The sequence below is a fragment of the Ambystoma mexicanum genome, chromosome 11, assembly GCF_040938575.1.
Source record: "Ambystoma mexicanum isolate Mex_15411 chromosome 11, UKY_AmexF1_1, whole genome shotgun sequence".
Classification (NCBI taxonomy): domain Eukaryota; kingdom Metazoa; phylum Chordata; class Amphibia; order Caudata; family Ambystomatidae; genus Ambystoma; species Ambystoma mexicanum.
In genome coordinates, this window is record NC_090934.1 from 1,241,718,991 (window position 1) to 1,241,741,997 (window position 23,007).

Sequence of the window (23,007 nt, forward strand, 5' to 3'; positions counted from 1 at the left end):
ACTTAAGTTCCATATCTGATGAACCAATTTGTTCAAATAGTTCCCTCATGCAAATCCAAAACACATTGGCCCAATGCATTCTTCCACAAAAGCCCTTGCAGGGTATCGAGAACAGGCTGCACATCGACAGACGCCATATCAAGCCAATACACCAAGCCAGGTTCTACCTTCCCCAGGTAATATTTGAGTGCTGGTAGAAGTGAGAAGCCACACACTCTCCAAACTATGCGCTTCATGTGAGACCTCAAAGGGATTAGTTTGGCCTTTGACTAATCTTTCCACATCTTAACTGAGGATGCATAGGTCAAATTATACCCCAGATAGCGAATTGTGGCCACCCTCTCCTGTAGACCAGTGACCACCGCTTAACCAGACTTCTTACCACTAGAGAACACAACTACCTTGGACTTAACACCATTTACCACCAAATTGTTAGACATGGCATACTCATGAAAAATATGAAGCTTGCGTTGGATGCTTTGCACCGTTCTGCCAAAGATGACATTATCATCAGCAAAAGCCAGCCAATGAATGTCAAGATGGCCCAGCCTCACAGGTATCAAACCATGATCATACCAAATCTCTTCAATATCACTTAAATTTGCATTGAAGAGGTTTGGAGCCAAGGTACAACCCTCCTTAAGTCCTACTTTAACCAATATATGTCTTGGAAGCTGGAATTTCACAATCTGTTAAACTCAGTGCTGGTTAGCTCATCACACCTTGTAACGGATAAAAAGGTTAAGAATCAATGAGAAAACATGAAACCATGTTTATTGTTCCGATAAACTATCAAAATCCCCCTCCGTGTTTCAAATAACCATGCCTCCCTCAGATATTTACATCTAGTGGGATTACATACCTTTTAGGTGGACGTCTAAGAAACACTTTAAGCAAGAGCTTAATCTGTCAGTTCTGGACTAAGTCTCGTACAGAACGTCATAACATAACTCTGTCTGCACAGTCTGGTTAGAGCCTAATAATGAACACCATTGCCTTGATACATTTCTTAACACAAGCTATGTATAACCTCTAATCTAATAATGATCAATACTGTACGCGTTACCGCCTGCGTCTCTGATGCACACAATGACTTGCAGAGCTTTTTCAGGTTTTTGCAGCAGGCAAGGACGTGGAAAGATGTAATAGTACATCTTCATGCTAAGGTCATCGCTATCTACGCATGGACTCCAAAGAGCAACACCCTAGACTAAAACCGCTAGACAGTAATGTTCTTAAATTAGCCCACTGAGTCCATAGCCATGTTTGCATTTAATAAAGACCCCTTCCACAGGAGCAAAGCCTATTTTTCTGCTATACATTACACCTGCTGGTGGGGTTAGTGAATTATAAGTTTTATGTTCGATTCTCTATATTCAACCACAAGGGGACTGTCCTGTTTTCATATATAATGTTTTGTTTTTCTGGTGTCCTTACTCCGGCCCATAAAACATACACATTTTGTTCAAATGCTTCCTTATATTAGTTTGTACCAGGATAAGGGGGTGATTAGCTCTAAACTAATCTAAGTATTGCTTATTTAATCCAGTGTTTTATATGCTTCCTGACGAAATGTAGTATGTTGCTCCTTTGGTCCTCTTGACATGAATTTTGTGTGTCCACCCACCTTCCTTTACAGGTCTGAGGACTGGAAAATCAGTTTTATAGTCAGAATACACAATTTACTCTCCTAGCTAGATGGGTGACCAAATGGCCCTGGTTCAGAGTTTAACCTCTACTTGCTAAAAGTAAACCCACTTCCTTGCCCTTTTCTTTTTCTGTCGACATATTACATAATCCTCAGGGAAGTAGTATTGACGTTAATTCCACTTCTAACTAGGTACCTTTATCTGCCTGCTGTGATGAATCCGAAAGTCATCACTCCTTTCCCGGCGGTAGCTTCTCCCCATGTGGACAGGGAAGGCAGCCACTACCTGACCCCAAGGGCAGCTATATGAGGGAGAACCACATGCGGGGAGGCGACCTTCAGGTAGATGACACATCAATTGAGAAAGTCACATACCCCCCTTCCCTTTTAGGGATGTTCCCTCCGTTCCTCATGCCCTGATGGCATGTTGTAACATGCTCTTCTTCAACCACTTGCTAGGTCTACTTAAAGTATTCCCCAGTTGCACACAAGGAACAGTGTGTCAACAATTGAGGTGAGGAAGAGGCAAGGTGTAGTGGTGATCACTTCCAATGAGTTTCAATATCTGCTGCTTCAGAAATCACACAAGGAACAGCATGGTAACGACTGAGATGAGAAAGAGGGACGGAGCAATGAAGATGACCAAGGCTGGTAAACCAACACAGCAGCCTAGTCTTTGAAAGCTGTTCAGTCATGCTGGGAAATAGAAATCGCCACAGCTGACTGAATGCAGGGAGAGCTGCAGAGGCTGAGTTGTGCTGCGACCTTTGCTGACACCGCTCCAAACGATGAGGTAAAGCATGCTGTGGGAAGCAGTGTGGAGGCTAATCCAGACCGCGGCAAGAGAAGCTGGAATGCCGAGAGATAGGCCCCTGAGAATGCGAGACAGCGGGCACTAGGCACAGTAGAGAAGAACACAGCGGTTGGGCCAACTGGACATATGCCAAGCCAGCAAACTGAAAGGAACAGAAGTGGAGAAACTCAAGTTACACTTAAAGAACCCAGTAAGCCAAGGGAAGAAGGGCAGGTTACCGGGTTGCCTGAAAGTGTGTGCCAGTTCATGGAAGTAACGCGGGAGGACCAAAGTGAAGCAGATGAAGAGATCAACATGTTTGTGAACCATGCTAAACCCATATTGCAGGACAAAAAGCAAAGCAAAGGTGAATTGTCTTGGGAAAAGGGCAGAGACCCAATGTGTGAGGAAGAAGCGATTATTGAAACAAACCTTGGCAAACAAGGCTTGATAAGCCAACATTGTGCAAACATCATTTCATGGATAAAAGGAAAAGTAACTGCATACAGGTCCTGGCAGGAGAGTACACCAGGCAATGCCAAGTGTTTGAAAGAAACCTCGAGACAAGTGTAGGAAAGACTGTATGGAAGTCCAGGCAGGAGAGTATACCAGGTAAAGTCAAGTGTGTGTAATAAGTCACTGATTTAATAAGTGTTTATGACCCAATTATAAGCTTTGTCCGTGTCTCATTTTGGACTTCTCACACTGCCATTAAACCCTTCATTGTGCAATCAAGTCAGTCTTGACCAACTCCTTAGTCGGGACGAGCAAGCAGCATTTAGTGATTTATTTATTGTAGATTTAGAAGGAGCACCCCCTCCGCTCAAATTCAGATTGCTTTCTGGCACTTGCAAGAGGAAAGGGTTGTTGGGACAAGGGTTCACAAAAAGACAAAAGGTAATTTAGTTATTGGTGCATTTAGATGAGTGTAAGTGCAAGTTAACCAGGGCCAAGTGCAGTGCCAGAAAAATATAACACAAGGCTGTGACATAAATTAAGCATTGGTGAGATATAAAGCAACAGAGTGAATGTATTAGGGGAACAATTAACAGCAAATAAATGGAAGGTCCTACTAGCCAGTGCAGCTAGCTAACAAAATCCAGTTTTTGGGGGCATAGAGGAGAGCTGTGATGAATATAGTCATAAGAGTAAAGGAGGGGGGAGTCTATGTATGGTATGTCAGGTAAATGCAGAGGGTGCTTGCAAGGTCCTGCAATGACCTTGTGTTGCACAGCTGCCATTTGGAGGTATTAGGAGTGGCTCACCTGCACGGTAGAGTAAACACAAAGGGTGATGCTTCACAGAACTATAATTTCTTCCAACTATTTCATGTTCAGGACTCAAGACAGTAATGAAAAAATGCGATGGTCAGTGAAAGCTGTTAATTCATTATAAAACCTGTGTTTTTTATTTTAGGATGTGCATTTAAAATTTCAAAAAATAAATTAAAATTCCTTCTAAATTTCTTCTAAACAATTCATATTTCTATAAACACCTTTTAATACATATAAAAATACAACATGCATACTTATGTTATAATGTGCAAATACGCATATGAAAAAATGCACCATATCGACTATATTCTTGTCAATATATAGCAACTATAAACTGAAAATCTATTCCATTCTTTGTCACAACTGCAACTCATTTCAAGTGTAAGTCAACGAAAGGTATTCAAGAAAAGTATCTACATGACCAGACTCTTCTGTATTTGATTTGTGAATTTCCCTTTTTTACTAGTTTCAACGGAATTCTCATCTAGTTCCACCCAAACTGATGTCCGTCTTCCTCAGGATTTGAAAATAACATATAATCTAAACATGGTTAGACTACAACAAAACGTTTTTCTATATTTATCTTTATTGCACCATCTCGTGGTAAACTCTAGATGATTCTATAAAAAATCCAAAATTAAAATTAGAAAAAACAGTAGACAGCAAAAAAAAGAGATCCTATTGTATGAATAGAGACCATGTTTGGAACAAAAGCTGGACCGGAGCAGGCAATGTCGATATGCACTACATTGCTTTATATCACTTGCGTGCTTGCACTTTGTGTATCATGTATGGTTAGTTTGAGATGTGTTTGTTGTGTGGATTATGTACGGCTAGGGAATGGTAGTATGAATTTTGTATACATGTATTCTTAATGTTGTATTTTCTCCAATGTTTATTGGCATTCTATTTCTCATGACGGAGTGTACTCTTCAATTTGGTCTTTTACATATTTGTTGAATAAATTACTCTCAAATATTTATCTAGTGATTTTCAACAAATATTGTCTCTATCCATTCACATACGATCGTCTTTTTTTTTGCTGTCTTTTGTTGAGCCGATGGTCAAGAATTGCTGATTTTTAAAAAATGGTTTCTAATTGCACATGGTTCTTTTCAGTCTTGATGTTCAGTGATAGATTGTTCAAGGGTGTGGCACCCCCCTCTTCCAATAGACCTTATCCGTTAAGCTACCTCTGAGTTAAGCGCTCTTGGGCACATGTGTGTAAGCCATAGTCAAAGGACTGGATCATAGAAGAGCCGGCTTCTACCTCCATCCTTCAAAGGTTAAAAACATAGTACCATTTAACGTTGTAATTACAACTTTTGTTAACACACTTAGAAGTTGTGTGATCTGGCATGGAGTACTACATAAAAGTTATTGAGTGACTTGTTAGTCGTTGTAGAACCACTTGACATGCGATACTTTCCAAATCACTTTATTTGTATATGTGGCATTCTCATTACTGTGGCTTGTGTCTGTTTCGCTGTGTGACGTTGTAAAAGGGCAATTTGATGGTAGTGTTTCATTTTGTATGGAAATGAAGTCCTCACATTTTAACTTGTTCACGGTCTCTTGTTCCCCATATCTAATTTTGCTACTTCTTTACATACCTTTCTGATTCTCCTCGCTGTGCTTACTCTTGCTTTGTGACATTTTCCATTCCTGCAACCTTTAATTTGATGCGTTAAATAATTTCAGGAGTTGCTGGCCTGCTGACTGCTTGCTACAATGGAGCAAAGCCCACTGGGAAGTATGGTCCTGTTGATCCCACCTTGAACTCCACATATCATTTCATGGCCAAATTCTTTAAGGAGATTAGCATTGTCTTCCCAGACAATTACATGCATCTTGGAGGAGACGAGGTGGATTTCTGCTGTTGGTATGTGCTGTTTCTTTAATTTGATATGTCAACTGAGGGCAGTAGAAATGAGGGATGAGTGGGCAGTATAAATGAGGGATGAGTGGGGCCTCTTGTTGCTTGGAGAAAGCAGAAGAATACAAGTAGATAGTAAGCAAACATATAAGCATTTCTAGGCTCCACGTGGTTCAAAGATTTATATTTGGTCGACTTCCCTTTTTTCCTATTATGTTCCCCCTCCCCTCCTAACCCATGCACCTCTTCCTGCCCCCCACCCCTAAACATCCCTAAACTCTTAACACATATATAGTCTGGGCTGAGAAAGAAAGGTTGTCCTAAGTACCAGTAGGTGTAGCATGTATATGGCCAGAGCCTTCACCTACAGCACCAGATAAAGAGTTCTGTCTGATTTAAAAGCCACATTCTCTATGAAGGGATCTTCATTAATGCTAGACAAGATTATAATAATTTTTGTTATATTTTTAGCCAATTAAGGGCTTTTCCTAACATACCCCATGTACAAAAATGAGTCATCCATCGAATAAAACACAATACCTAATTAGAAGATAAAATATGATTCAGAAATGATTAATATAATTCATTAATCATTTTCACCCCTCATACCCTCCATTAAAACAGATCATGCTATACCCAGATCTACCATCCTAAGTTGGAATACATTTGTGGACACCTGACTATCTAAACGTCTCTTTTTACATTTTCCAATGTACTCTTAATTGTTACGCACATCTGTGTGATATTTCCGTTGCAGAAAAAAAGCGAAGGAAATGTTTGCATGGGAAATGTACGCACTTCAAAGGTTTGTACATTTCCCATGCGAACATCCAATAGAAAACCATACATACACACACCCACACCCACAACACGCCCAAACCCTCAACATACCCCCACCACCCTACTTACCTTTCCTTCCATCGCGCTTTGTCCCTGCAGAACCAGTTCCCTTTCACTTCAGTGATCGGGGACCGGTGTGGCAGGGTCTATTTTTTATTTTTTGGGCAGCTGCAGGGGTTTCCCCCGCAACTCCTGCTCACTATACTGTAGTGAGCGGGGTGTTGCGGTGGATAAAACAGTCTCCCCCTCTCCACCCCATACCGACCCCACCGAAACACCTAAACATACCACAAAAAGTTCAAACTTTTGGTAGTTGGAACTTTTCGTGGTGTGTTTTTTTCGTGGTCGGTAATTTTTATTCGGACATTTCGTCCAAAACCAATCATGTAAGGTGAAAGATCATTGGAATATTTAATTTAATTTTGTCATTTATATAGCACCTTTCACCATGGGTATGGTCCCAACGCACTGTCGGTCGAAAGCCCTCGGAGGGACCAAAGTCCGAAATATGGGAAAGTTAGGAGGTGCGTGTGTGCATAATGGCCATTAAAGGTTATGAGGCCTTGGCTGAGTCCCTGCTAGCCACCTCCTTATCTCCTCTGATAAAATCCTCCCAAATGTCCTTCCCTACAGAGTTCTCTGTTTCTAATACCTGCTGCCCCATAAGCTTTTTTTCCGTTCTAATTTCAAATAAATGCACTCAACTAATGGGTGTTTTGCAGACTTCATCAGTGCCAAGTTGCAAAATCTGCACATCCGATCAATTTTAGGTACTCCCCTTCGTGCTCCCCAAACCTCTAATGTGTGAGCCAAATTAAGTTTTGTATTCACATATATTCTTGCCTCAGTAATGTTTGGGAAAATCTTTAGATATTCACCCATTCTTTCCCTGGGGGAACCTTCTAACAAGTTGTTCCTACTACTGGTTTTTGTTGACGGGTTCACCACATTCTGCCATTCATAAAGATTCTTTATCTCGGGCTTCAGTTTTTTATTTTTAACCTGACTTCTGAGATGGATTCAAACTATCATCAGTCTTTTACTCTAAATTGATGTTTCATCCACCATACAGGTGATGGCTGTTTTTAACACAATAACCCTTCATGTTAGCGGCTTCTAGAAGCAAGTAATGCAGGTAATATGTGAGAGGGTGAACTTCTGCATGAACTAATTTCCAGAAGTATCTTACTCTTTTGTACTGAACTATGGCCGCCATGGAGCTAGTGAGGCACTCGCGCCCAAGGAATGTAATGTGGATATTATTAGGAAAATGTACCCGTAACCAAGGCAGCCGGTCTCCATTTTTTCCAATTCCTTTACCTTCTTGTATTCCCATGATTCTGCCCCGTACGTCAATTTTGAGACCTTTTCGGCCATCTGTTCGTATTATCGCACTTTGGAAAAACCTGCATGTTGTTTAGCAAATGCTTTAATTCATTCCCCCTACCTGTTGTCGTGCTGCCACCACCAATTGATCTAACTGCAGCTTCCAGGTGAGATGTTGATCTATGATTACTCCTAGGTAATTGTATTCCCTCACTTGCTCCATTATACTCCCTTTTAACAACCATTTGAACTCCATCCCGCTCTTACGCTCTAGGTTTCTAAAAACCATAACCTTAGATATTTTTTATATTAATCTGGAGGTTAAGAAGGCAGGCAAATTCCACCAGTTTGTTCAAAAGCAACTGTTACTCTTTGGGGTTTTGTTTAGCAGGACAAGATCATCTGCATAGTCAAGCCAAGGGATTTTACACCCCTTGTCTCTTCAGGTTTGGTGGATATGGCTCTCCTTTTGACAGATTGTCTGATAAATCTGATAGATACAAATACAACTACATTGGGGCCAAGATGCATCCTTGTTTCAGTCCTACATATGTTGGTATAGCCCGTGTTAAACTACCTGTCTGACTCAGTCTGACTCTGATGGTGGTATTTTGGTATAAGATGATGATCATGTTTGAGGCCCCGGGGAATTCCCCTATTTTTGTAGTTTTCTCCCCAACACATTTCTGTTCACTGTGTCTGAGGCTGCACTGAAGTCCTATGTAGGCAAAATAAGTATCCTGCCCACACAGACTCCAGGCCCTCTACACCACCGTGACCAGTCAACAATATTATCCAAGGTGGAGAACGACTTATGAAATCCTGTCTGATTAGCAAGTCAAATCTGATTCTCACTGCCCAAGCAGTCCGTTCCCCCAACAAGACTCTGGCAAACCGCTTAGAGGGAACCTCTAGCATCGCCAGAATATGGTAGTGTCTGGAATCCTTTACTTGATCTCGTTTCTACACAGGTACTAAAATACTGGTTTGCCACAAGCTTATCTCGTTAGTTGTACCAATATATCTAAACGCAGGAGCAAGCATTTTGCTCCAGATATCAGGGTTCAATGACATCAATGCACTGCAGAGTCCATCCGGACACGGGACCCCTTACTGCAGCGTATTAAAGTTTCCAAATCCCCTTCCCAATGGACCAACCAGTCACAGGGCTGTTCTTCCATGGCCGTTGGTTTTCCCAAGGTTTCTTTTATATTTTGGGTCCATGCCTCGCAGAAATTGCCCAACCCCGCCACCCCCCACCAAGCTACTCTGACCAATTTCCAGAACGCTTGTGTGTCATTAGAGCCACAGAAGTCCATGAAGGCCTGCCATTATTGTGTTCTCCGCTTATTCCTCTGCCTTAACCAAACTCTGTACCTTGTTTTAGCATTCTTGATATACTTCACAATCTAATATGAAGATCTATACTCATTCAACAAATCCCTTAGCCCCCTTCTCAATGCTTGCTTCCTTTCTCTTATCTCCTGATCATATTTGTGCCAGTGTTTCATAAATCTTATGGCATTATGTTTATATCGCCTTCCTCTTTTCCCCCCTCCTTTCACAGGAAGCTAGATTCCATTATTCGCACTTCAAGAATCTGAAACGGAGTAATCGGGTTATAAGCAGAAACTACGTCGTCCTCCGCCGAGGTGTTACACTTCAGCCCATCATCTATGACAAAGCTATTCGCTTTTGACATTAAACCCGGCGACCACTTAATGCGGTTCCCATTAGGATTAATTCATTTTTCTCAACTAGATCTCTATCCTCTGATACCCATAGTCTGTAACTACTTAGCAAAGGACAATGATCGCTTTCTTGACGGGGCATAATGTCATGCGCTTCCAGGGTGCATGATCATGGTGATCCCTATGGCAACAATGGAATCATTGCCGCACACAAGATGGTGGCTGTGGTCGGTGCAACGCCCTTTCCAACATGGCACTCCAGCTACATTACTGATAACAGGACAGGAGTCCTAACGTGTACTGTATCGCAACTTCAGGTATTCCTCCCATTGACGCTTCTCTATTACTGTGCCTTCCTTGATTCTGCTTACTTGCCTCTTCCCCCATGTGCTTGTGTCCTGTGCTCTATGTGCTTCTTAGTTGCTGTGCTGCTTGGCAGCCCTCCTGTGTCTTCAGTGGCAGTGCTGCTTCCCAGTCTGCCTATGCCTTCTCCAGCTGCCGTTCTGCTGGTAGTACCCAAATGGACCGTTTCCAATTGATCGTATATGGTAAATCTGTCCGAATTCGGCCAGTACCATTCAATCGTTTGGAAACTATTAGTTTCGGTAATCACTACCAAACATAAGGAGAAGGCATTGCAGGGGGTCGCCCGCTCCCCATGTTTGGTAGTGATGGCCTTTCTTCCGGAGGTTTGGAGGTGGGTGACGGGGAAAAAAATAAAGACAAGCAGACACTGTGGCGTTGAATCTGACCCACGTAGGGTGGACAGATTGGACGCGGCAGGGTAAGAAGATGAGTGGATGTCAAAAAGGTAAGTAGGCGGTGGGTGGGGAGTGTATGGGGCTGTGTGGTAGTTTCAGTTTGGCTGGATTTGGCCACAGCAAAATTGTTTTTGCAGCCAAATTGACCAGTCAATTCAGCCATGAACAAATGTGCCATAGCCAAATCGTATACATCCGTTCTGCTTCCAGATGATTTCCTTCTGCTTTACCTTCTACTATAGTCTTTGCTCATTAACACTCCAAGCCCCAACATCAGTCTTGACTTCTCTGGGAACCTTGTTCTCAGCTGCTCATCCTGATCAGCAACCACCAATCCACTGTGGAGGAGAGTTTGCTTCCCCAAGAGTTTCCCTACCAGAGGTTTCCCAGAGGGCCTCTTCCCCCTCAGACGGGAGGGGCAGAGGCTCTCAGTGGAGGCTGTCCACAGTTTAGCAAGGCTAGAAGCTAAGCCAAGACCCATGTAAGTCCAGTCGCTGACACATAATGATAATGGACTTAATATCATAGAAACGGCAAGTAGGCACAAAGCAGTATCCCAGGTGGAGCAGCTCAAAGGGCTAACCCTTATATAAGCCCCTATCAATCATGGTGGGTTGTCTGCATTGAAAAAAGTAGTATCCTCTACGGCATTTCTCATTATATGTAGTTTGTAGTAAATTCGCCATGGGAATTCCCCAAAAGATGTCCAATTCATATGGAACTGGAGATGCGATTCTTGCATTGAAATCTTCCTTTGCTGTGATATGGGCATCAAGATCTAACGAATCATAAAAAATGAGCAATGGCCCTCATGAGCTCTGACGTTTTACCCATACCAGGCAGATTATAAAGGTTAATAACCCGTTTTTTCCCTGGGCCCAATAATTTACCAGAGATTAGCAATACAAGAAGTTAAGCGGAATATATCTTGACTTTCATTATTTCCCGAGAGTTATGTACACTAGTAATAAGACCGCCCTTCCCCCAGCTCCTTGGCTCGCGAGATTGAATAGTGTATTACGGCCATCAAATATTAAGAGACATGGCCCAGGTTTCTTGGAGAGCCATGACAGTTTAAGTGCCCATCATTGCTCCCAAGCCCCCAATTTCTCAATAGTGTTTCCTGTGTTTCCTGTATTCCAAGCTATTGCGAATGTTAGGGTCTACATGGTATGTGTGGTTGTACGGTGCCAGCCAACAAGGACCAATCGTCTTCCCTATGATTCATTATGCTTTCTTGATCTTCTCTCCTCAGTAAAAATACCCCTCTTCAATCATGAAAAGTTCATACCCAAGTCTCATAAATCTAAACTGATTGGTCATTACCATGGAGGCTATGCACTCTGACTTAAAATGTACGAGTGCAGTGGCCCTATAAATACCCTCAGGTTGGTCCACAAAGCGTAGAGCTTCCAAATTAATAAATCTGAGTGGCATAATCAGATGAAATAAATCTAAGATCACGTGCCTATTTAACATGCATTGCAAGGGAGTACAGGATAGACTTTCTATTTTAATTGACAAGCTCATCATATGTTCATCCTGCATCTTGGGGTTGCCTTTGAGAATACCAGGCAGCCCCTCTGTAGTTCTGCTGCCCGTAACATCCGCCCATCATCTCCATTCTTGGCTGCAACCTATCAGATGCTATGTTAATTTATGGTAACTTGTGGACCACATACCCCCTTCTCGACCTGCCTGCTCTTATCTGTTGAGTTATTTGGCTCTTCAAAAAGACAGTCGATACCCTCCAAATCGATAGAGGCCTCTAATCCACCAAATTTCGCAAACCTTCAAATTCCACCTGGCTTCCTTATTAGTCATGAAATTCCTAATGTCAGGCCGGGAGGCACCTTCTACCTTCCTTTGAGGGTCAACAACCCCTCCCTTTTTTTTGTTGCATATTTTGTCTCTTCATATTTAGAGCGGTGGACATTTGCGCTTGTTCCCTTTTGAATCGGCTGGTTGTTCTCAACGGGGCCTTGACCATTAGCCTTACCCTTTTTAGGCCTTTTAAATATATAGCTCCCCACCCACCTTTACTGTCCGTTAAAGGCTCAGTTAGGAAGATTACACTCCCCTCTTTCGCCTCCTCCTTCTCATTGCCAGGTTCCTTATGTACCACTTTACTAAATTGGGGATCACTTATGTCTATTACATCTGAATAATTGGTGTTCCTAAGCCTTTTCAATTTTTCCTTCTTTGCCTTTGGTTGCAAGAGCTTGTTTCCCTTTCAGCCACTTATCACATTCAATCATCCAACAAGTTCCATTATGCTTCACATTATTTAGATGGTCATCAGAGTTTATGTTCAAAGCCATCTGTGAGATGACCAGCTCAGTACAAACAATCACAATGGATTCTTTGTTCATCTTTTTTATTAAGGGTAGATCACCTTCCTCATTTTCAGTTCTGATGGCATCAGTCATATTACAGGCGATGTTGAGATAAATGGTTTTTATTCCTAAGTGTCTGCACAGTGCCTTCAAGATGGTTATATGCTCGTTTAAAGATCTTAAAGGCTCTAATTATGATTGACTAATGATGTAAGTAGAAAGTCAAGGGCCTGTAATTTGTTCGTTAACAAAAGGGAATTATTTGCCAATAATCTATCGTCAGATTGATTTAAACAACTACTATCCTGTTCTAATGAGGTAATTAGGTGACAGCTTGCATTACCCGACTATGCTGCGTTAGCGTTTTTCCCACACTGTATATTACCACCTTCTCTTCTGTATCCAATTGTGAGAAAAGCTCGATTCTGTCTTCTAGAAGGGTAGAATTCAATTGAGTGCAGTCCCGGGTACTTGTCGAGCGGCTGTTTACCAGTGTGCCCATGTCCTTATGAGTCATAGCACTTAGCCGTTGTATCTTTCTTGGAGCGCTGGAAAGTTCAAGCACCCTACTCTAAATGGCACCCTTAGCAACCCCCATAACCGGTTCTGACTTGTTAATGGGTGAGTTGCATCAGTAATCGATTGCTCTCAATAAGGAAGTATTGGCTGGTTCTTCAATGTCCGTGTTAAGAGCCATGATTATAATTTCAGTCATTTCCGTACCTACGCAAGCCATGGAGGTGCTTAGGTGTTCGCCAATACTTACTCCTATGTTCCTGAATATTGTCTGAGAAGTAATTGGTCATTTTGTGTAATTGCATTTTGTTTCTAGTTCTGCTTGCCTTAACTGGTTGTGTGGGTACATGAAGATTTGGATAGATTCGGACTTCGCAAGAAGATGCACTCGTCAATGGTCACAGGACCGCTGGCATTGGGCTTCCGCAGCTCTGGTGAGGCACAGCAAGTTGGGGGCTGCGCCAAATGGAAGCTTGTCTTGAGGCTAGTTGGTCCCACCAGCCCAAGGGAGGCCGTCGTCCCCTGCAGAACTTCCCAGTCGATTTGAAAACTTGGTCAGCACAGCTGCAGGGCTTGACTGGGCACTTCACGGTCCAGGAGGGTGCTGCTGGTGCCTTTTCACGTTGTCTTCTTTGGATGTTCCTCTCCAGTGGTCAACTCTGCCTGTTATGCGATTTCCCATTCATTCATTCAAAGCCTAGGCTGTCAATCACACAGCAGGGTGGCTGTCCTTTAAGGACAGCCAGCCGGCTAATTGGAACTGGTTTCACTCAGGCACACCTAGAGAAAAAGGACAGGGAAGTTTCGGGACCCTCCCTCACTTCCTGCCTTTCCAGACAGACTGGCGCCTGGGCGGGCTTCAGGGCCAAAGGCAGCACACACAAAGGGCTCAAACCAGTTTCAACTAACAGAGTAAAAGCCAAGAAGGAACTAACAAACCGAAAATGGCAAAAATAAAGACTGGCCGTTTTGGGGAAAATGGTCACCCATGGGTGCTGTACTGCAGCTGAGGGTTCAGCCTGCGGTAAAAATGAACACTGGTAGTAAAAATTACACCACTGCCACCAGCCATTTAAAGTATGCCAGGGTAACAAAAAATGTTACATGAGAAGTTGGATAGGGAATCACTAAGTAGCCCCCCAAGCACTCCACACAGGATGGTGGATCATCTTACTATTCTTGTGAACTGTAGTTCACCCAAGAAAATGGAATTAAACATTAAGAGAAGTCCAAGGGACTTCTTAGTGGCATTGCACCTAAGGTTCTGTGTGTCACTATACAAAAAGCAGATTCCTGTGGAGTTTGTTCTGAGGGCCTCAATGCGTGAAGGGCCATGGGTACAGTACACGTCCCACTAGGGATAGTATTAATAACACACCCTGTCGACGTCTGTTTTCGAGTTTCGAAAACAAATCTTGTACTACTCTGCGACTTCCACTAGATGTCGGACTATGTAGAGCATGTGAATTTAAACAGATACAAGCACCAGAAATACGATTATGGTGAGTAATGTATCCCTTCTGGAGCTTGTATATCTGCTTAGATCACATGCTCTGCATAGATTGGCAAGCAGTATCTGGAGAAGGAGGTGGCAAGTGAGAAGGTACAGCGGCAAAGAGATGCTTTAGGGACGTTTTTTGCACCTGTGAATGTACTTTAGAGTGTGTCAATTCAATAATGCTGTGTGAATGTATGGATGGAACTCCATGTAGCAGCTTTTTAAATGGCGTCTAGAGGGACATTTGCAATGAAAGCTAAGGTAGCTCCTGTATCTCTGGTAGAGTGAGACCTAGGGGTGAAAGGTAAGATCACCTTCCCTTCCAGGTGCTATGGAAACAAAGAGTTGGTCTGTTTTCCTTAGAGGTTTCATTTTGTTCACATAGTACAAGACCACCCTCTGAACATCAAGTATGTGGAGGCTTCCTTCTGCTGAGTTAGATGGGTTTTGAAAGAAGGTAGGGAGTTAATGGATTGATTTACATGGAACTTTGAAATGAACTTGGGTGAGAACCTCGGATGTGTTCTGAGGACAACCATGTCCTTGTGTATTATGAAGAATGGGTCTTGTACGGACAAAGCCTGTAGCTCACTGACTCGTCTTGTAGAGGTGATAGCTACTAGGAATGCAGTCTTGTAAGTCAGATGTTTTAGGCTTGCTTTGTGCCTAGGCCCCTAGGGTGGATACATAGGCTTGGAGAGCACAACATTGATCCCAACCCGGGGTAGGGTTGGAAATTGAGGGCATAGACTCTTTACGAATGCCTTAATGACAGGAGCGTTCGACCAGGACACCTTGTTCTGTGAAGTGGTGTAAGCTGACATGGCCGCCAGATGCACTTTGATGGAATTGGCTTCTAGGCTGCAGTCTAGTAGGTAAAGAATGTAGTGTAGAATGCTAGCTGGGGAACGTTCTGTTGGGTTTATTGTTTGTGACATGCGCCATATCACAAATCTCTTCCACTTACTGAAATAACAGTGTCTTGTGTTGGGTTTTCATGCCTCGTTTAGGATATCCATACACTTTTGTGGAAGATTCAAGTGGCCAAATTCTTTGACGTTTGGAGCCAAGCTGCCAAGTTCATAGATTGAGGGCGCGGGTGGAGGGATACTCCCTTGTGTTGTGTTAGCATGTTGTACAGGAACAGGAGCTTGATTGGGTCACACATCGCCAGTTTGAGCAGGTGTGGAAACCAAGGTTGTTTCGCCCACATAGAAGCAACCGGAATTAGAGTTTATTTTTCCTGGTGCATTTTGTGCACTATTTTGCTCAGGAGTGGTGTTTGGGGTGGGGGGGGCGACGGCGTAAGCAAATTTCCCTGACCCGTTCATCCAAAGGGAGTTCCCTTTGGACCCTGTTTGGGGAAACCTGGACGCAAAGTCTTGGCATTGTGCGTTTAGGTTTGTGGCAAACAAGTCTAACAGGGGGTGACCCCATTGTGAAAATATTCTGTCTAGGATATCCCTGTCGAGTTGCCACTCGTGTTCTTCTGGTAGAGGTTATCTGCCAGAGAATTGAGTTCCCCCTGGAACATGTTTAGATGTAAGGAACATGTTTCCGCTTGAGTGCCCACTTCCACATTTTTTGGGATAGCTTGGATAGACTTTGATAGAATGTGCTACCTTGCTTGTTTGCTGTCTGTGAGGACCTGCACTGCTTGACCTGTAATATGTTACTGAAAGGCTTCAAGAGCCTTGAGGACTGCCAATAGTTCCAGGAAGTTAATGTTTTTGTGCTGTGGCGCATGTCCACTGGCCGTGGGCTATGTGGTGGAGGAAGTGAGCCCCCACATCCGATGATGGAGGCGCCTGTAGTCCTGATCGCTTGTGCTGGTGGAACGCAAAAGGGTTTTCCTTTTAGTAGGTTGTCCCTGGACCACCAGCGAAGAGCCTGTACCAAGGTTAGCGAAACAACCACTAGATCATCCCACTGACCGCTTGCCTGAGACCATTTGTTTTGCTAACCTTTCCTGCATTGGGCGCATGCGCAGGCACGCATGTGGAACCAAGTGAATGCATGAGGCCATCATTCGAGCATGCATATTGCTTTGCGTACAGTAATCTGGCGACCGACTTTGTATTGAGGTACTTTCAAAAGCATGTTTTGTACTCTTTTCTTTGAGGGGAAAAGCCAGCTCCTTCTTTCTTTAGAATAGCCCCTACAAATTGTTTTATTTGGCTGGGGACTAGACTTGATTTCTTTTCATTGATGGAGAAGCCTAGATTGAAGAGAAGGTCAATTGTTTTTGGCATATTTTGTTTGCATATTTGAGGAGATTCCCCAGTGATTAGCCAGTCGTCAAGATAAGGGTATACTGGGATGGACTTTCTGCGCAGGTGTGCAGCCACTACTGCGAGTACCTTTGTGAATACTCTTGGAGCTAAGGCGATGCCGAAGGGGAGTATTTTGAACTGGCAGTGATCTCCTGCTAACTTGAAACGCAGATATTTTCTGTGCGCAGGGAGCATTGAAATATGAAAGTATGCATCTTTCATATCCAATGTTGCCATGTACTCCCCTCCCCTCCCCCCCCACACCACCCCCCATCCCGTTGGGAGTGGGATTACCTCTAGGAGCGTAGTCATGCAAAACCTTTGGGGTTTGACGTATTTGTTCGCAGGGCGCAACTTTAATACTGTGCGCATGGAAAGGTCCTTCTTTGGCCCAAGGAAGTGCGTTGAATAGTTTATCTGGTTTGCTGGGATGATCTCTATGGCGTCTTTCTCCAGCAGTGCCTTTACTTCTTCCAACAGTATGAGTTTTTCTTCTGTTGACATTTTCGTGTTCCTTGGCGGGTGGTAGGGTGGTCTTTGTAACAACTTGATACAGTAACCGCCTGCCACGATGGACGACACCCACTGGTCCGAAATTATCCTCTCCCATGCGTGGGTGAATTGTGAAATTCTGCCTCCTACTCGAGTGGCATGGGAGGGGACCTGAAGGGGTGGGTTGGAGGGGTGGAGCCTCTCCCAGGCGAGGTTCTGCCCCTTTTATTTCCTCTTTGAAAATTGGAAGCGGAAACTTGACCTTGCGATTGGCCCAAAGATGAGGACTGTCCGCCCTGAGTGTAGCCCGAGGAACATTAAGCACCCTGACCTCGAAACCTTCTAGAGTTTGAGGAGCCCTGTTGAACAAAGGGCTTGTCAACTGGCCAAGGGATTTGAGGGACATATTCCTCCTTAGCACTCTTAAGGGCATCTTCGACGGCCTTCCCGAATAACACATTAGGCTCCACTGGCATGTTTAAGAGGGTTGCCTGAGTTTCTAACTTAAACCCTGTTTATCTTAGCCAGGCGTGGCACTTGAGTGAACCTTCTATGATGCGTCCTGCATTATCTGCTGCATCAAGGTTATTTTTCATGCTGCAGTTTGATAACTGCTTGCCTTCTGAAATAGTTTTTAACAATTTAGCCTATAGGGGTTCCGGGACGGTTTCGATTTGGTGTTCCACGTCATCCCATTTGTGGCAGCTGTAACTAGCTAAAAGCGTAGTGTTGTTGCCGATTCTGGTGTGCCGCAGACAAGGCGACCTTTCTCCCGAACGGATATATTTTTTGGCTTTCCTTGTCTGGCGGGGCCTCCGTCGATGCCAGGCGAGTGCCTGCCCTCTTTCTGGTGGTGGTGACCACTAACCCATCTGGTTTAAGCGGACCTCTAATATACAGGGGGTCAATGGGCGCCGGTCTGAAAAGGTTTTCTATCATGGGGTTGACCGCCCGTGTAAGACTATTGCACCTTTGCACAGACTCCACAAGCAGAATAAACTGAGTAGCAGACCTGTTGTCCCCCAGAATGTCTTTCACCAAGTCTTTGTCGACCTGTGCTACCTGAGTCTCGATATTAAAGTGATGTGATGCCTTAGTCGCCGTTAATTGTGCTGTAGTTGGTTATCAACGAGCAAATCTGCTACCGGTTGGTCCTGGTAGTCTGACGACTGGATTACGTAAATGTCGTCATCGAAATTGGTCATGGTCTCGACTATAAAGGTCCCCTTGAGACCCTGGATCTTGTGACCCTGAGGCGTCATCATAGTACAAGTCCTGAGAGGGGTCTTGCTAGGTCGAGGCCGGGGTGCCTAAAGCAGAGGTGCTAGGCTGTGGCTCAAGATGACACTTTTTGGCAGAGAGCTGCTGTGCTGATGCCACTGGCTGTGAGACGTCTTTAAGGGATGACAGTTGGTCTGGGTGTCTGTCTATAAAGTCCACAAAACACGACATCCTGAAGATTTTATTGAATTGTTCAGGTGTATAGTCCTATGAAGGTGGGAAGCCGACATGATATGGGTGGCCTGGGAGGTAGTTTGATCTTTGGGGTGCATTGCCCCTGAGCGAGAGTCTACAGCGGGAGAAATTACAGCCTGTGTGCTTTTCGAGGGCAAGGGTGTCGCAATTTGGGACTTTTTCAGCGACCTCGCTTTAAGCAGGGAAGCACTGACATGTTTCTTAATTAACTCCTGCATTTTCGGCATTTTCTTTTTTTAGATGCCGAAACGCCTTTTCGCCACCTGTTCTTCAGCGTGTGAATGGAGGACCTTTTGGGTACGGTGTCCAAACCGACTTTCGGTTTCGGAGGCCTGACATGAGGCGAAAGCATACACAATAGCCCAGAGGACAGTGAAGAACCTGGGTGCTGTGGGGTATGTTTTTAGTGTCCTTGTGCTTGTGTTTGCTCTGCCCGCCGGGTGTCTTCTCCATCACAGAGCCGCCGGCTTGCTTCTTGGAGTCGGGAGGCTGCACATGGGGTACCAGCGAACTCTGCTTGCCTTCGGTGTCACTCATGACTTCGATACTGCCCTAGCAGGAGTCTTCCGTCACGTCGATGGAGGCCTCGTCTGCATGGCGTGAGCGGGCCAGTGTTTGGTGCACCAATCTTTTAAAGTTTTTGGCCAAAAAAGTTTACCTGATTTGCAAATTTCTTTCAGGGTGATCCCACTGGAGACATGAATTGCACACTCGGTGCGTGTCCTTCCACAGGAGTTTTCGGTGGCAGGTAGGGCAAAATTTAAAGGGAGTTTTGTCCATTATTTTTTACAAATTGGCGAGAAAAAGGGAAAGAGGATGACAGAATATGCATTCTTTAAAGAGGTCAGTATGAAGACTCTCTTCCTCACTCCCTCTCTCCCTACTGTAAGAGGCCTGTGTAGGCGGTGTCTGGTCGTCGATCAGTCAGTCATCGACGGTGAGGTGGTTCGTCATAGGACGTTGAGCAGTCTGTTTGCTGTGCAGCAAAGCGAACAATAAAGCAACGAAACAGTCTGCAAGTAAACTTTCAACCAATTAAAGGCATGAGCCTGGAAGAGAACTCTGCATTTGCGATCGACTTCGATGGTGGAAAAAAAACAATCTGAAGGACCTCGACGCGTGAAGGACCATGGGTACACTACCAGTCACACTAGGGATAGTATCGCTTACACGCCCTGTTGACGTCCTTTTCGAGTTTCGAAAACAAATCTTGTAATACTCTGCGATTTCCTCTAGATGTTGGACTATACAGAGCATGTGATCTAAGCAGATCCACAAGCTCCAGAAATATTGTTATAGAACCTTGATTGGACTTCCCTTCATTTTGGACTGTATTACTGTGTTCTTCGGGTCACTACTGGATCATGTTCGCACCCCTCTTAATAGCATAGCCTTCCCTCGGCCCATGTTACCACAAAAGGTGAAGGAGGTAAATCTCTTAACTGTGCCTGTTTTATTTATGATTGTGTTGGCCTTGGTTTGTAAAAGTGTTAGGACTGAATGGGCATTATTTTTGCCTCTACTCATTATTGTACTCCTCTAGAGCATAATCCAGTTAGTCACAGTACAGGGGTCGAAATTAAGATTTCATGAGCAGGAGCAAAAATGAGGTCCTAGGCATTGGGTTTTAGCTGGTAGGCAGTACCTACACATAGAGAATCAGGAACATAGTGTGCCACAAAACTAACATTTATGGGAGATGCAAACATGACCTTTTAGTCAATTACATTTGTATTTGTATTTATTATTCTTATATAGCGCTTTACAGTTAACAACATGACTACATAGAACATAACAGTAGAAGCAATTTGCAAAATATGAATCAAACCGGTAAAACAGCATGTAGAACAATTAGCCTATGAGGTAAAAAGGAGGGGGAGGGTAAGGAAATGAGAAAGGAGAGAGAAGGGGAATAGTGAGGAAGCAAGTGGAGGGGAGGATGTAGGAGAGAAAGGGACAGGTAAAGGGAAGTCTGAAGGGGGTACTAGAAGGATAGAGAAAGGAGAAGAGGGGATAAGAGTGTCAGGGTGGGGAGTGGAGAAGAACAAGTTACTTACCAACTGTAACGTTCTTTCGACTGGATGTTCCTCCAACGTATTCATCATCTTATGATAATTCGTTATTGCCAGCTTTGCTGCTTTGTAATTCTTTTTTCTGCAGCGGGCGCTGTGCTCGAGGTCATGGCGTCGATTGCCCCTCGACGGGCTCCGTCCCTTGTCGACATCACTGATGGCATAAATAGCTCGAGCCGTGCCCGTTAGCTTCAGTTCTGTTTTCTAGATGAAATATAGAACATCCAGGCGTGCCTCATGACTGATGCACTCTTCGTGAGAGAAAAGCGTAAGAAAACGCAAACTGTACTGTGGGGTAGGTTGAGAGGGTCGATGAGGAATATGTGGGAGGAACATCCAGTCGAAAGAACGTTAGTTGGTAAGTAACTTGTTCTTCGAATGGATTGTGTCCTCCCACGTATTCCTCATCTTATGGTAGACTCCCATAGCAGTGGCAATTTTGGAGGTGGGAGTACTAGATACTGTTTTCATGGACAGAATGAAGTACCGCCTTGGCAAATAACCCCTCATTGGAGGAGGAAGCATCTAAGCAATAATGCTTGATGAAAGTATGCATCGATTTTAATGTTGTAGCTGAACAAATATCCGCTGCAGAAACTACCCTATTCAGAGCCGCCGAAGTAGCCATCCCCCTAGTGGAATAGGCTCGAAGTCCATCTGGGGGGGGGGTCCTTTCCCGCCAATCTGTGGCATTCAATTATAGCCAGAATGATCCAGCGGGTTATGGTTTGTTTTGTCACCGATGATCCTAATTTATGACCTGTATAACCTACAAAGAGTTGGTCATCTTGACGTAATTTTGACATTCTTGAAATGTAAAAACTGAGAGCCCTTTTGGGGTCCAGTCTATGCAGTCTCTCCTCTTCTTTGCACAAATGAGGAGGATAGAATGTTGGTAATATGATTTTTTTGTGACGAATGGAAGTCAGAAACTACTTTTGGTAAAAAGGAAGGTTTAACTTTAAGAAATGCCTTGTCCTTGTAAAAGGTAGTATATGGAGGTTTACATGAGAGAGCCTGTAGTTCAGTAACCCTGCGGGCTGATGTTAAGGCCACAACAAGGATAGTTTTTAATATTAGAAGCCTCAAGGGACAAGAGTGCAGAGGCTCAAAAGGTATACAAGTTAGAAACTTAAGTACTAGATTTAAATCCCAAGTTGGGACGTGAAAAGGTACTGGAGGGTATATGTTAGTAAGCCCTTTCAGGAATTGAAAGATTAATGGAATTTTGAAGTAGGAAATCTCTTCCGAGGAGCGCTTGAAAATGGACAGCGCAGCAAGATCTCCTTTAATTGTTCCGATCTGGAGCCCCAGATTGGCTAGATGTAATGGGAAAGAAGGCACCATTGGGGTGCCACATTGAAAAGGGTCCACATCCTTATCTTTGCACCAGTTACTGAACTTGTTCAAACGACATCGGTACAAAGATTTCGTTGCTGGCTTTCTGGCTGAAAGCAAAATCTCCATAACGTCACCTGGAAGATCCCAATCCTTCTATCTCAACCTCTCAGAAACCATGCGTGAAGGTAGAGTGTCTTGACCTCTGGATGGAGAACCAGACCTTCCTCTTGCGAGAGAAGATCCTCTCTTCTTGGAATATGTATTGGAGGGCAGATCGACATGTCCAGAAGGTCCGGGTACCACGTCCTCCTCGCCCAATCCGGGGCAATTAGATCATGGTTTTCCTGAACTTTCTCAACCTCCTGATTACTTGAGGATACACGGGGACTGGAGGAAACGCGTATAGAAGTGGGAACTTCCACTCCACTATGAACGCGTCTCCTAGAGCTCCTCTCGGTGGAAATTCCCTTGAGCAGTACTGTTCGCACTTCCGGTTGATCACGGTAGCGAACAGATCCACTTGAGCGGTTCCCCAAAGGGCGAAGATCTCCAGAAGGACTTCCTGAGCTAGCTCCCACTCGTGGGAGACTGTGCTCTGCCTGCTCAGAGCGTCTGCCGCTGTGTTCTGCTCTCCGGCTAGGTGAACTGCCGATGGAGAGATTAATTCTCGTATTGCCCAGAACCAGAGCTGCATTGCCTCTCTGCACAGTGGTAGTGACCCTACGCCTCCTCTTTTGTTGAGGTAGTACATGGCCACTGTGTTGTCCGTCTTTATCAGGACATTCTTTCCCTGT

The 23,007-nt window shown here is 44.2% G+C and overlaps 1 protein-coding gene across 1 annotated transcript in view; it reads left to right on the forward strand.

The window, feature by feature from the left end:
- HEXA (hexosaminidase subunit alpha) overlaps window positions 1-23,007 on the forward strand; it is a 294,421-nt gene that overhangs the window by 91,449 nt on the left and 179,965 nt on the right. The window contains exon 8 of the mRNA XM_069624622.1: window positions 5,417-5,597. Within this exon, the coding sequence (XP_069480723.1) occupies window positions 5,417-5,597 (181 nt within the window). The remainder of the gene's footprint in view (window positions 1-5,416; window positions 5,598-23,007) is intronic.